The sequence below is a fragment of the Gymnoscopelus braueri genome, assembly GCF_963280865.1.
Source record: "Gymnoscopelus braueri genome assembly, chromosome: 5".
Lineage (NCBI taxonomy): Eukaryota > Metazoa > Chordata > Actinopteri > Myctophiformes > Myctophidae > Gymnoscopelus > Gymnoscopelus braueri.
This window is the reverse complement of record NC_137606.1, coordinates 41,944,856-41,960,583: the sequence shown is the minus strand read 5'-3', so window position 1 is coordinate 41,960,583 and position 15,728 is coordinate 41,944,856. Positions and strand designations below refer to the sequence as shown.

General features: G+C 40.7%; 1 protein-coding gene across 1 annotated transcript in view; it reads right to left on the bottom strand.

The window, feature by feature from the left end:
- Window positions 1-15,728, bottom strand: part of LOC308085909 (transmembrane protein 87A) — a 38,725-nt gene that overhangs the window by 6,160 nt on the left and 16,837 nt on the right. The window contains exons 14-20 of the mRNA XM_080429225.1: window positions 11,891-11,999; window positions 10,430-10,488; window positions 9,628-9,731; window positions 9,360-9,433; window positions 8,107-8,171; window positions 6,304-6,356; window positions 3,669-3,699 (exon numbers count right to left, since the gene is read on the bottom strand). Of these exons, the coding sequence (XP_080285351.1) occupies window positions 3,669-3,699; window positions 6,304-6,356; window positions 8,107-8,171; window positions 9,360-9,433; window positions 9,628-9,731; window positions 10,430-10,488; window positions 11,891-11,999 (495 nt within the window). The remainder of the gene's footprint in view (window positions 1-3,668; window positions 3,700-6,303; window positions 6,357-8,106; window positions 8,172-9,359; window positions 9,434-9,627; window positions 9,732-10,429; window positions 10,489-11,890; window positions 12,000-15,728) is intronic.

Genomic DNA, 15,728 nt, shown 5'->3' with positions numbered 1-15,728 from the left:
CCATGTCATTCTATAGTTAACACATCGGGTGCCAAACACGGTCTGAACCGTGTTTGCGCAGAGTAGCGGTCCGGTGCCGAACACGGTCCAGACCGTGAAATATGTCTTTTTGTTTTTTTCGTTTTTCTCCACACGGGCGGGGCTAGAGCAGCTCTGGGAGTACCCATTGTGATCTTGAGAAGGATAGGCCATATAGATCACCGGAAACAAAAACATGGCTCCCATCCACTTCCTGTCTATTTCCTTCTTTAAAACACCTATATCTCCGAATCTGTTTCCGGTGGGGAAAACCGGTCATGCGCGATGCGCGATCCCCCCCCATTGTAACTCGCGAGTGAAATGTTATCGTTCCAGGCTGTAGCCAGGGTCATCGCGCAACATGAATGGATGTTTTTTTTTACATGGATTTGCTCCTCATGGAGTCTAGAGCTTTACACAGCAAAGCGCAGTCAATGGGGAGAATGCTGGCACCCAACGTAAGTTGTTATGAAAAAATGCTGGCACCTGATGTGTTAAAAAAAAGAATATTGTCTCTATCGGGTGGAAACCTCATATGTCTAAGACATGTCAAAAACAGCAATAGCAGCAGATAGACAGGCTCAAAACGCGTTTCAAGCTTGCAGATCTGCTGCTTTCAATGCTTTTGTGTGATGCTGTAGTATGATCAAGTAGGGCGTTAATTTACAAAAAAAACTAAAAAAGCTAGAATATGGAGATAAGAGGTTTCTGCCCGACAGTAACGATATATAATAATCCCAAATAGATGTTCAGAACAGCATGACATCAGATATTCACAGTGAAGCCACGCCGTTATCATGCTTCGTTCACACTGGCAGCGACAAAAGATACAAAACTTACAAAGCAACCCAGCAAAGCTGTCGCCCACCCACCCACCCATTACAGATAGGAATCGTGTGGAGAAGGAAGGTGAGTGGAAATGGTGAAACAACACTTTTTGTAGCTTTGAAGACACAAAAAGTTGAAGTCAGCTTAACTTTATTCCGTAGCTTTGTAGCCAGCATCAAAAGCTAAGTGTCAGCCGTCTGTTTGTGTATTCATGCCGCTGGCTTCCATTGAAAATGGTAGCCTGCAGCTTTGTAGCTGCCAGTGTGTAGGCATCATAAGACATCTTGTCTTCTTATGAAAAAGGACATTTTAGAATCCTTTGAATGAAACTCAATACGTTTGTCTGAGTGCCTGTTCACCAGAGCACATCGATGCATACTGGCACATTTTTACCTCCCACAAAAAGGAGTACTCCACTCGCCTTTGTATTGATTCTGTATGTGCACTAGACGGTAATACCAATTCAAATGTGTGGGGAATAAACAGTCTCTCACTATGACTAGATCAATGCTATTCATTTACTTATTATGACCCTGTATCATGTATTTCATATTTTATAGCATACCTTAAATAGGAATAATGATCTCTTACATGCTTTTAGATTTTCTCATGTTATACATTTGCTATTGTATAATATCGGTTGATATAGAAGTATAATATTTGCCCTAGGGCTGCAACTATAAATTTTCTAAGCAATTATTGTATTCTTTACTTTTACAATAAATCAAATAATAATTAATCCTTTAAATTTTTTAAATATTATTCTTTTAAAAATCAACATACTGATTAACCACTTAGGCATTACTTTATTTTTGTCTCTGCGGTGTCATGCAAAAACAGTTAAAATAGCCGATTTACAAGCTCACATATGGTAGATCGGCTGTTTTAACTATTTGGGATTTTTCTTCTCTTTTTTTATAAGCTTTTCGCCCCATACTGACAAAACAAGGATCAATTATTACATTAAAGTATTGATTATCGGTATTATAAATCGATTAGTTCGACTAACTGTTGCAGCCCTAATATACTCCATTTGCCTGCATATTTTCTGGAGTGCATTCAGTTGCATTGTGGCCGCAAGGAGAAATTCATAAATGGCTGATGTGACTTTAAGATTTGTGTCTGTATCGAAGCCAAAACAAAATGCCTTCCTCGCACACGCACGCACACACACACACTTCTCATTGTTCTGCCCGCCATGACAACAAGGGGGATAAACAACAGTGTGATGTAACCATGGTAACATTACGCTTAGAGACGACTGTCTGGCGCCCTCGGCAGTTCTGAGGAGGAATCGCACCAGGTTTTGAACTCAATAAAAAATTTAAACATTTTGCCATCCTGGTGAACTAGTCCATCTGTTGAGTATGAATAGTTCATATTATTTTCACACATCATACAGATACATTGCAGATGCACTGCAATGTATGGTCTAATATCTGATTGAATGTTGTTCCATAATGTCCAATTGCATTATATGTGATTTGTGTATACTCATGTACTTTACTGGTACTGTACTACTGTTGGTATTCTGATGTCCCATGACAACATTTGCACTGGATGCCCATTGTTTATTAAACAGTGAAATCCATAAAACATGGAATGTCTGAGGGCCCCTGGAAGCGTCCTACAATTCTATTTGTTGCTCCTACGGGGGCATAACCTCGGTTGCATGACTGGTACATCACAGATGTACAATTCTGAGCATATGGCCAAGTAGAAATTCTGGAATCATTATTTCAAAAGATTTTCAAACAATTTACAAAGAAAGAAATAGAATAAAAAAAATAGAAACATTTCTAAAAAGAAAGTCTTTCAAAAAATATATATATATATGAATAAAAAATCATTCTATTAGGTATGGTTGGGACGATATTGGTAGCTCACGATACGACTGCTGCGATATTTGGCCCATGATAACGATAATATCACGTTACACGATATCTGCGATACTCGATATATTGCAAGAAATGCAATCAACCATATATCAATTAAAATAAAAAGAATACCCATAAAGGGAAAAATCTGGAATTATGCATTTATTACGAAATTGTATTAGATTTTTGTGCATAACCAACTGGCCTAGTACAATGTACAAAAATGTGCATGCATAGTGCCGGCCAGGCGGCATGAAGTACCGCACTGTGGCAACCGGGGGAATCCATAGAGCACAGTGTAATGGTTTGGTTTCAAAATAAACTTTTAACTGATGCAATGTAACTATTGTTCATGTATGTGATGCTATATATAATACTGCAAGACAACTGACAATACAAAAATAATGTGCTTTTTTCTCTTGCTTTGTTGATGAATTGAATACACAGGACCACAATGGAAACAAGTCTCCAGGACTTTGTGTTATCCTTTTAGCCTTAATGTCTGACTGTACCACATGCTGTTTACATTTCTGACTAATAAAGTATTCAATCAATCAAGAAAAAAAAAACATCTAGTTGATAGCATTCACCTGCTGTCCCTGTTTAGACAACTAGAATGAAAGCTAGTCATAGAAATAAATGTATGGATGGACATTTCCATTCATAGAGACACTGTGCTTCTGTGTCGAACACGGAAAAGGAATTAATCAATCCATGAAGAGTATATTTAAAATGCGTTGCTTATATAGTTTCCATAGAAATGAGTGTCTAAAGGTCCACCAGCAAAGCATGTAGCTGTAAATATGAAAGTGGGGCCCTAAGGACCCATTTATCCTATATTATTATTAGAAAGCCAGGTGTAATCTGGGCCCCCAAGACCCAAGTTAATAACCACAGTTCTAGAACCCGGTGGAGTTGTAAAGGTAGCAGTAAAGGCATCCTTACCTCATCAGAGTCCAGTAACGGAGGCAAGGCGCTGTGGAAGAGAGGACAACACACTGTTAACATCTGGATAACAACATTACACTCGGTGGCCATTTTATTAGGTACACACCTACTGGAGTATCAGACGGGTACCACGACCACGTCACCTGTTCCTTCTGATGTTGGTGGAACTGGACCTCTTGGCCCTTTCTGCATACAATATTTTAATCAAATATTGTATGCAGAAAGGGCCAAGAATAGGGCCAAGAATATCGTCTCTGTCGGGTGGAAACCTCATACATCCAAAACTGTTACTTTTCAGGATTCAAATAAAAAAAATAGCAGATCTACAAGCTCAAAGCGCGTCGCTTCGTGCCGCATTTCGAGCTTGTACTGTATATCTGCTACTTTTGATGCTTTTGTGTGACGCTGTAGTATGATTAAGTAGGGCATTAATTTACTAAATAAATATGGAGACAAGAGGTTTCTGCCCGACAGCAACGATATAAAGTTTCTATACTGAGCCACATCGCTCTCTGTTTGGAGGAGTAGGTTGTTTGCATTAACCCATTCAATCCGGGAACGCATTTGTGTCATTTTAGATTTTAGCTATAGCCATTATTTATACTTTGGCTATTCAAAAATGGCAGTTATATAAGCTCATAGCGCGGTACAGAGTGCTATGAGCTTGTAGATCTGCTATTTTTTTTTAAATCATCAAAGCTCCATTCTGATGCTGAGCAACAATCCGGTTGCGAATGTCTTGAGACCTCTTTGCTTTTATCCATCATGAAAAGTTTTTTGTGTGACTGCTTGGTAACAAAACAACCTTTTTATAGCCCATCAATTTGCACTAACCCAGCTAATGTTTTTTTTTTGCACAGACAGGAGGTAGAAATACTAATTACTTAAAAGAAATTAGATGGTGCTTTGCCTTTCCTTGCCTAAGTACAGTATACTGCTTTTTCGTGGTGTGTTCAATAATTCTTTCCTGTGCTATTCCACTTTATACCACATACAATTATTTGTGGACTTGTAATGTTTTTACATGTGTGGATTTCTTGAGTTAATACCAATGTCTGGTAAAAAAAAATCATGTGAATAGCGTTATTGGAAATATATTTACTGGGAAAAAGGTTGATGCGTTTACCCATTGTATATGACATTCAGTATACTTCATCACATACAGGTTACAGATTCTGTACCATCAAGCTGTGTAGCCAATCTTTCCATCGCCGAAAAAGGTCGATCTACAAGCTCACGACGCATCACAATGCGACGTGTTGTGAGCTTGAGATCAGCCATTTTCTGCGTTAAGACGCAGAAAATGGACGCTATACATTTGGCTAATGGAATAGCCAAATGTATAGCTGATGAAAATTTCTACCCGCTTTTTATCAGGCAAAATGTTTTGTAGCCTTTTTCTGTTGCGTATCATACTGTATTATATACATTTAATATGCATTACAACGCATTATAGTGGGGAATAAAAAACAGTGGTCAGAGCATATTGTAATTAAAGGGAGGGTCCAAATTATAAAAGAGAATAACCACCAAATAGAGTTGAAACAAAAGCATCACATTTGTTCTGCGGGTCTGTGAAAAAGGACATCCCAGGAAACAAAGAGTTACAATGGAGATTGTACGTGTTACTATGTCGAAAAGTGATAGTGCATCGTGCAGATATTGCACATGCGATGGATTATGGAACATTCAAACACTAAAAGGTCAATTTTAAACAACATCATACATTCTGAGTTTTGAGCATTCAAACTGTCTACAACTTACTTGCACAAAATGTAAACAAGTGAGTGAATGTAGTCTTTCTTGCGCATCTATGTGGGAAAGGAGCTTACTGTACATCGTCTTCCCAACAATCACAGTACGTGACATTTTATGAGCGTCTGTTAACATTAATTTTTCCACAGGCACGTGGCAGCGTCTGCAAAGGTCCTCCGCCACTTTAATCATCAATGCGTCTGTCAACACTTTAAAATGTCATGACAAACACAATGTATGCTTTGCGTAGCGCAAAGCATACATTGACCATAAGACATTACAGTGAGAAGATTAGCTTTAACATGCAAGTTAATTCACTTGTGCTCTTTATGAGCCACCCAGGTTGATATTTTAATGCACAAATGTCACCTGTGCTAACTGTATGAGCCACCAATACAGATATTTTGGTAAGCACTGAACCATCAATGCGGATAGTTAGTTGCAAAACAAGACACCCACCAAGAGTGGATTACTGCTTAGAGCTCGTCTTGTTATGAGGTTATGAGCAGTCAGTGTATCAAATGCAGTCAGTGTATCAAATACACCGACATCAAATAACAACGAGGACCGTGTTATTCAAACTAGGAGCAATACAAACACAACTTCAATTACAAATGAACGATACAACAAACCTGCCGGTGCACGACTCCCAAGAAATTCAAATTGATAGATGGCAGCACTCACATGCTGTGCTTCAGGTACTTCTTTATGTTAAAGTTAGACGGGTTAGCGTAATCCTGCTTGCTGTCTTACTAAGTCTAACGTGAGTGCTAGCATCATTCTCTTTATTATGGACCGTGTTATTCAACGAGATCAGCTGCTAGAAAGTCGAGTCATGCAGAGCAAGCATACGAGTCGAGTCAGGGTGTTGACTTACACATCTGCCATGGATGAAGGGATGTTCTCCTCGACCCATTTTAAATCCTCATCCTGCAGAACAAAAAGACACATATTTGAGTGTTCCTGCTGGTGTATTGTCATTGTTTGTTTGTTTTTGGTTGTAATATTAGCCAGTATAGTCTCCAAACAAACCGGTCTACCTCAGGCAAACCATTAATGATTAATTACTGTGATTAAAACTAGTCATCATACTGTAGCCTTACCTTGAAAACACTTAATACCAAATCATCCCAATTTGCCTCTATTTATTTTATTTCAAGGACCCCCATAACTCCCCCATGTGTGTACACTCTTAAGAGTTACAGACCTGTAAGGGTCCATTTGCTCTATAGGAATATTATTTTATTATTTTGGTCCAATCATTTCATCATTTAGTTATTTTTCAAATACCTTCACAACAACTATTTGATAGTGACATTGATAGATCAAGATCATTTTATTATCCGTTTGTAATATTATTACTAGTCCTGGTTCCTACAGATTTTTTTTTTTTTACAGGAAAACTATTACTATACATTTTATGTACTGCACAACAGTAGCTCTAGTCATACTGGTTTGTTATCCTTAAAAAAGCTGCATTACAGCTGTTTTTTATATATCCCTGATTAGAGCGTGAGAGAGACTGTAGGATGACAAGGACAGTTTCCTGTTACAAACCCTACAGAACAAGGGAACCCCGAGGACTGGGGTGGAAGAAAACTTAATTAATACTCTGTAGAACAGGTGTTCTCAAACCTTTTTATACCAGATACCCCATATTTTCTGGGATTATTTTTTTGCCGACCCCATCGCCACTTTGCTAGCTTGTACATAAGTTATTTTACGCGAGTTAGTATTTTACTATTTTATTTTACTTGTCAAGAGTATAAATTAAGCTTCTTGAATTCTTGATTGTTGTGGGAATTTTCCTATTCTTAACCCGTTCTTCCACTTTGGTCTTGATTGGTAATAATTTCTCTAATTAATCTCCCATGTCAAGCGTAATGCATTGCCAATGTAGGGCAGCAACTATAGATTATTTTATTGTGAGACATGTTTAAAACTGTCGCAGAACAATCATGTCGTTGCGAAAATAGTGAAACTGGCAGATCTACAACCTCACAAGCTGGTAGTTCTGCTATTGTCAATATATGTTGAACGTTTTTAACATTTCTTTACTTTATTTATACCTACAATGACTATAGAATAGGGATCCATTATTAATCAATGATTTGATTGAATTATAGATTAAAAAATATATAATTGATTACATCGATTAGTTCGATTAACTGTTGCTCCCCTATGTCAATGCAGGCGGAAACAACCCTGGCTGATGTGCGTCGCTCGTCACCGCGTTTGCTCAAGAAGCCCGCTCTGCTCAATTTTTCAGATTACATTTTTTTCATTTTATTTATTATATCGTCTCTGTCGGGTGGAAACCTCATATGTCCAAAGCTGTTACTTTTCAGGATTCAAATTCAAAAACAGCAAAAGTAGCAGATCTACAAGCTCAAAACGCGGCGTGATGCGTTTTGAACTTTGATACTTTCGTGTTGATTTATGAAAAAACACAAAAAGTTAGAATATGGAGATAAGAGGTTTCTGCCCGACAGCAACGATACGTGGCCGTACCCTAATGTTGGCAGGTAGAGATAAGACAGACCATTGATTCCACCAGGGAAATTTTGTTGCCATGGCACTTACAGCAGTCATACAGAAGACAAAAAGAACAGATAATAACAAGAACACAGCCGCTATGAAAGATAAAAAGACACAATGGACAGATGGTTGTTTTCCTCACCACTTTGTTAGGCTTGGCAGTTCCATTGGTCTCATTCTTCGTCCCCCCCCTCATCTTCATCCCCTCTGGAGAGAGACACACACACACACACACACACACACACACACACACACACACACACACACACACACACACACACACACACACACACACACACACACACACACACACACACACACACACACACACACACACACACACACACACACACACACACACACACACACACACACACACACACACGCATTGTAACCACTGTGTGTCAGTGATTGAGTAGGTACAGTCAAATCCACGAGCAACGGTTCTCAAACTTTAATTTCAAGGACCCCCATAACTCTGTTACAGTCCTGTAAAGGGGGCTAAAATGCTACCATCCGACGTCCGAACTTTGTTCTTACGAAAGTAGGTTATCCTCCTATATTATAATTGGCTACTGGGAGGGACAGCGGACCCTCCCAGTAGCCACTGACAAAGCTCTCCGACACTATGACTCAGATATATCGGTCGGCTCGGCGGCTAGTCAATACAAAATGATGTCAAGAACTTTTTATGGGCGTCTCAGAACTGGTGGTCGTGATATTTAATTTTATTTCTGCATTCAGAGCAGGCTATTCTGTCAGCAGCAGAAAAGGCTAAGGTTTTTACAAACACCTCTGCCCCCCTCTAGTGACCATGCATGCATACAAACTGTCAAGAAACAACAACACATCCATACCTCCGTGACAAAGGTCCGATATCCAGGTATTAGAATAATTGCGCTAGATGTCCAAAATTGCAAGCAAGTTACACAGCTGTGATTAATTCCATCAGATTACTGAGCGGGGGAGGGGGAGGGGTATCACCTTAGTTCGGTTGGCAGTATGGAGTATGAAAGGTGTCTTATCAATAAGATTTTTTTCCGGATGGGTCATAAGAAGAAAATTCAGACGTCAGATGGTAAATGGTTGATGCAATAGACCCTTAAGGGTCCATTTCAACCCCCCTCAAGGAACCCAGATGGTCCGTGGACCCCACTTTGAGAACCACTGTCTTACGAGTATGGACCCATACTAATCAATTTTACTACTCAGGTCCTTAATTATTAAATACCATCACACTATTAGTAGTTAGTGTACAATTCTATGAAATATTCACCTCTATGCGAAACAAAAAACATTAAATTGCAAGAGTGTTAATTAAGTAATCCACTGGTCAATTTTTACACAGTCATTATACTATACTGTAACTCATTGGCTATAAAGTGGTGATCTAACCGAAGGCTTCATTCATCATGGGCTCCTGCTCCTCTTCTTCACTCTCTTCATCCACCAAGGGGCTGAATGCATACCTGCCATGATCAATCAATCAATCAATAAATATATCAATCATTAGTTGTAAAACGTAGGGCTGGGTAATTAACCGATATTGAGAACCAATAAGCGACTTAATCATGACTTGGCTCATGTAGGTTAATGGAATGATCCAAACGTGATGGTAGAAAGGTCAAGTCCTGCAGAGCTCCGCCCCCTGACCTCCTCTCACCTCTGGTTACTGGCTGACGGTCGCCATAGGAACATGATGACCAACAGGATGGTGGAGAAGAGGAAGCGCCAGAAGGCATCGTCTATCCAGAGTTCCCTCCAGTCCTGAGAGAGAGACAGAGAGACAGGAAGACAGAGAGAGAGACAGACACAGAGAGAGACAGAGAGAGAGACAGAGACAGAGACAGAGAGAGAGAGAGAGAGCGATAGACACAGGGAGAGACACACAGAGAGAGAGAGAGAGAGAGAGAGAGACAGACAGACAGACAGAAATCGAAAGATAAGAGAGAGACAAAGTGAAGGAGAGAGAGATGGCAAAAAGAGACAGAGACAGAAAGAGAGGTGGGGCTTAGTCATTGTGTGAGCCAGACAGCCATCCATCCATCAAGCTGGTCAGGCAGCCCATCCATCCATCCACAACAGCTATGTACCTACTGTACCTAGTACGTACCTATCCATTACATCCATCCATGCATCCATCCATCCATCTATCCATCCATCTACGATGATGCTGGTGTGAATTTTGACAAACAGCTGACAGGACTGACCAGCAGAACATGGACATACATGTACGCTGACTCATGTTACACACTCAAACGCTCACACTTACACAGCAACACACAAACATAAACAAAGAAATACAATCTTGTGTGCGTGCACGCACGCACGCACGCGCATGCACACACGCGCACACGCACAAACATACACACACACACACACACACACACAGATGAGAAAGGATGGCAAGGTCAGATGAATGGAGAGAGACAGAGGGATTGAAGACTAAATGACAGAATACTTACCGACTGGCATTTAGACATCTTGAAGGTCTTTGTAGTCCAGATAATAAAGATGACCGATGCTGGAGAAACACAAACACAAGTTCTTGCAAATACAAATACTGCATATCGTCTCTGTCGGGTGGAAACCTCCTACGTCCACACCTGTTACTTTTCAGGATTAAAATTCAAAAACAGCAAAGGAAGCAGATCATCAAGCTCAAAACACGTCGCCTCGCGCCACGTTTCGAGCTTGCAGATCTGCTACTTTTGTTACTTTTGTTTGACGCTGTAGTATGATCAGGTAGGGTGCTAATTTACGGGAAAAAAACAATAGCTCGAATTTGGAGAGGTTTATGCCCCGACAGCAACGATATGTTATGTCGTCGCACAACGGTGATGCTTGCCGCCAAGAAGCGATCTTCAAGCAGACCGTGTGTCATGTGGTTGGCTTGAAAATAATCTCTTCTAGGCAAGCGACACCGTCCTACTATGGAGTATAAATGAAGCACGGCTCGACAAGGGTTGCAACTATTGATTATTTTCTTAGCGATTATTATATTGATTACTTTTTCGATGAATCGAATAATCGAGAAGTTGATATCTTACTGTATCACCAATTTGATTAACCACTTAAAAAAGTAGGGCAAGTGATTTTTGGTTAAATTAAGGGTTAAATAGCTCTATATTCTGATAGTACTCATTGATATAGAGTGTTTGTTCAGTAACAGAAGTCTCCATGTCTCTACTAATCTGAGTTCCCAGAAGTATTTCGCCTCGCATACAAACGGGAGCGGCGAGGAACTTCTGGGCCAAAGCCCTGGTATTTGTGGGCGGGATGTAACTTACGCTCAGAATCTGAGCGGACACGCCTCTTACCGGTCTACTCGTCTAAAAAGTCCGACGAGAGGCAAACAGCAGTACACAACAATGGCGGCCGCAATTTCTCAAGGGGAAATTGCTTCCCGTCGCTCCTATTTACATGTAAGACCCACTGCATGTGGATCCCGCCCCCTTTTCTTCATTGGCTGTTGATTTGAATCAGAAATCAGTGGCCGCGCCCCTGCTGTCCAGGCTTTGAGCCGAAGCCTCCCAGACTATGTCTCTACAGCTCTTTATTAAACGGAAAATGCATTTTCAGATCGGGATACCAATTGTATCCAATCAGGATAAGAGAAATTAAGAGAATTATTATCAGAATATAGTGCTTTAACCTTTCGACAAAAAAACTTTTGTTTTAACCAAATAATTACACTTATCCTACCTTGTTTTATAGTGTTGTTTATACTACTATCAGTGTGTCATGCAAAACGAGTGAAAATAGCCGCTACAATCTAACAACGCGTCACATCTTGACGCGTTATGAGACATTTTGCTTTTAAACCTTTTGCCTGTAATGACATGCCCAAAATAGGGATAACTTTTTAAAGTATTGATCATTTTTAATAATCGATTCAAACGATTAGTTTGAATAATTGTCCTTACCTATGACAGCGAAGATGAGTGTGTTGGTGAAGTGTCGGTACAGAGACAGTTTGACCACGTTGCGTCTGAGACGGAGCAGCTTCATGGTCTGAGCCAGACTCACGAAGATGTGGACACACACAGTTAAGGAACTACACAGATTCACACACAAATGCTCACATAGTGTCAGGTCTTAAGCCCATTAAGACCTGAGGCCGATTCTACAAATAGTTCTCAAACTTCTTCGTGTCAAGGAGCCCCAAAATGATATGCATTTGGCCGCAGACCCCGCATCTGAAAATGTTTTGTGCTAGGGACCCCCCAGAAGCGAAGATTTGTGTTAAAACATGCTAAATTATTCAAACATTTTTGTTTTCAGCCAAGCCGGATATTGAAGGATGGCTCAACCAGCCGCATAACCTTGGGACTATGGTGGGTTCAATTCCCGCCTCAGGACCAGCTATGACACAGCTATAACCAATAAGACATCACCTTTCTGTCTCAACAAAGCACAAATGCCTAAAAACAAATGTGTAAAAACAAGCTGTTCCGCAATCCTCCTTAATCCTGTTTACAGTCTAATTCCAAAACACTGTCTGTCACCACCAGGCCCCCAGAGCCGCAGTAGAACATTGAAGCGGCCGTCGCCTGGTGGTCAATTTGAGAATGCAACACTACCGCATTGAAAAAAATATTTTCGTTTGTGCGCCTGCTCAGAACTCTATGGACACGCCTTTTCGACTCAATATTCAGTACTTCCGGCAGACAGACCCAATCAGAGTGTAGACCACTTTAAACTTCCGGCAGTCTTCCGGGTGCTTCAAACGCCACTGAGGAACTTTCATAGAAATGAATAGCTGGGGGCGGGGCATCTCAGCTAACTCCAGCTGAGATGCATGCTGTGGTGGTGTAGTGCTTAAATCACTCGCATACAGAAGCATAGTGACCCCTGCTGGTCTACGATTGAATACATCTCAACTTTTTATCTCAGCTATCTCCTAAAAAGTTTATAAATATATATGTATGGTTCCCTGGAGCAGGAGAACTGAGTGTGCGTTAATACTAAAAATGTCAGTAAATCTCAGAGGTTTGTGACAGTTAATGTGTCTGGTGTCCCACAGAACATCTGTTCTGACACCACGGACCTGAGAGAGAGAGAGAGAGAGAGAGAGAGAGAGAGAGAGAGAGAGAGAAAAAGAGAGAAAGAGAGAGAGAGCGAGAGAGAGAGAAACGAGTGAAAGAGAGAAGGCAGAGAGACAGAGAGAGGGAGGAACGTAGAAGTGAAGAGGAGACAGAAAGACGAGGGAAGGAAGGCAAGAGGGAGGAAAAACAAAGAGAGGCAGAGAGAGAGAAAAGGGGGGCGGAAGATAGAGGCGAGATAAGAGGGAGGCAAGGAATGGATGAGAGAAAGGGGATCGAGGGAGGATGAGGGGAAGACGATGGAGGGAGACAGGAGACAGAGAAGAGGGGGGGACTCCCCCCCACACACAGGTTATTGAGTAGCGGATATCCACCAGCAGAGGGTAGAGTCGAGCACAGCCAGAGGAATAGCAGCCAGCATCACTACATCATCTTCTGCCTAGAGAGAGATGGACACGGAGCATAACAGAGGGCATGGGAGAGAGAGAGAGCGAGAGAGAGATAACACAGAGAGACGGACAAAAGAGAGAGACAGAAGTGGGAAAGAGATAACGGTAGAGAGAAAGGAAAGAAGAGCTTGCAAGATGGAGAGAACAAGGGTGGGTTGTACATACAGAGTAGGGAGAGAATAGGGAGAGAGAGAGAGGAGGGATGTTGCAATAGGAAAGAGAAGAGGGGAGCGGTAGAGGGAGGAGGACAAGCAGAGCGCGAAGACAAATGGATGGAGAAAGAGAGAAGAAGAGAGGTATAAGAGCAGGGAGGACAGAAATATCACACCTAGCACCAGCACCATTTTAGTCAAAGAGCTGCAAGTAATAGTCAGCATTTGATTTAATCTCCAATAAGTACCAGAGGGGTGGTGTTCACAGTATCAGCTTTACTACCATCTGTCTAGCCTAAATTCTTTCCCTCTCAGCTTTTCTTACTGTCTGTCTGTCTCTCCTATCCAGTCTCCATCTCAGCTTTCTTTACCATGTATTTTTGGTCCAGACATGCTATTTTCAAAGGCAGACAATTAATGTCAACGAGGTCGCGATGACCTCGTTGACATTTGTGAAACCACACAGTGCAACCCTCAGTGATGAGCAACCATCAGGGGATCGATCGTACTGGAGATAAATATTCTGTGACTACTTGAAAAATTAAGAAAATCTCAAAATCTCTGGCAGTGGGTGAGTGCCAGAGTGTATACACTCTGGCAGTTAATGAGTTAATAACACTAGCAGGAAGTAGCATCTGTAGCAGGTTACTTTTCATTTCACAAAAATGCCCACTTAATATTTTTCTACATACATTTTCACTAGATTTTTCTTTTTTTTGTGTTTGTGTGATAGGATTCCTATTCTTAACACGCAACTGAAAGCTGTAACAAAGACTACTGTTGCATTATGGTACAAAGGGGAGTTGGAGTGCCAACTAAAACAAAAACAAGGCAAACCAGTGTTCTCCTTCTAGCAGGTTAAAACAAACAAACTGTTTGAGACATGTCTACAAGGCACATCATGCAGCTATCAAGTAATCTTCTGACAAACCGACAGAAGGCAGGCATTATGAGAATGAGTAAGGTGTTTTTTTAGCCATCTAATATTTTTGCACTCTAAATACTCAGCAAGATAGGTCGCACTTAAAGCACGTAATGAACTGCCCTCAAGTCTGTTCTCGTGAAGAACAACCTTAAAGTTGATGACAAAAGTGGAAATCAGAAAACGCTCCTTCACAAACACATTGGTACTTCTGAGAAGATCCTATATCATTTAAAAAAGCAAACCTGCAACATAGGATGGAATTTAGGCCAATTTTATGGTCTCCCATAAGTGATTATGGGACACATCCAGTATGCCCATATTTTCCATTCGTTGCACCAGCCATTTACAAAATTACATATCCATCATTATGGGTTCTGATTGAGGAAGATCTTTGTACATTTGAATACTTTTATTTATATAACTTATTTGTTTCCTTTTACTGTATCATATTTAGTTTTTCAACTAAACAGATGTTCACCTACTATGACGTGTCCAGAATAGGGACTCTATTAAACAAACGCTAACGAGTATTTTTTATATTAATCCTTATGTGTATTTGTATTGTATTGTTTTGCTTACCCCCGGCACACACAAAGACAATTTCCAATCAATGTTTCATTGAAATGGTAATAAATTATTGAATCTTGGTAGTCGGCCAACAGGCCATAGATCTTTTGTGATTGTTTGCTAGCCGTCAGGCACTGATAAAACGAGACCTTGTAAAGTATCCTTTCCTATCTGGCTGTTAATTGTTTACCCACCCATCTCTGTCATTTGTCATCGCTCTAGAGACAAGCCAACATTTGTTACTTGCGCTGTGGCTTTGAAAATACTTCTATTGGTCGTGAGTAATTAACCCATTAACTCATACACTGCCAGAGTTTTTCAGAACAGTCTGCAGCCAGTGCCAGCGTAATTGAGCATTTTTACTAACCTTTCAAGAGTCACAATATTTCGCTCCAGGACGATCGACACACAGAGTGTCGCAAAAGACGGAGGAGTGTCTCTGCTTCCATCGGGGTAAAAAAGCGTGTCACCGCGACCCTCCGTTCTTTAGTTATTGGCTATTGAATATAGCTTGTTCTCGCCAAAAACACAGAAAAAAACTAGAAAGCAGAGACATTTTTATTTTTCTAAATCCTTTAACATTAGATCAGACGGGGCTGGGTTTGTTGTGACCACGTTATTTCCGG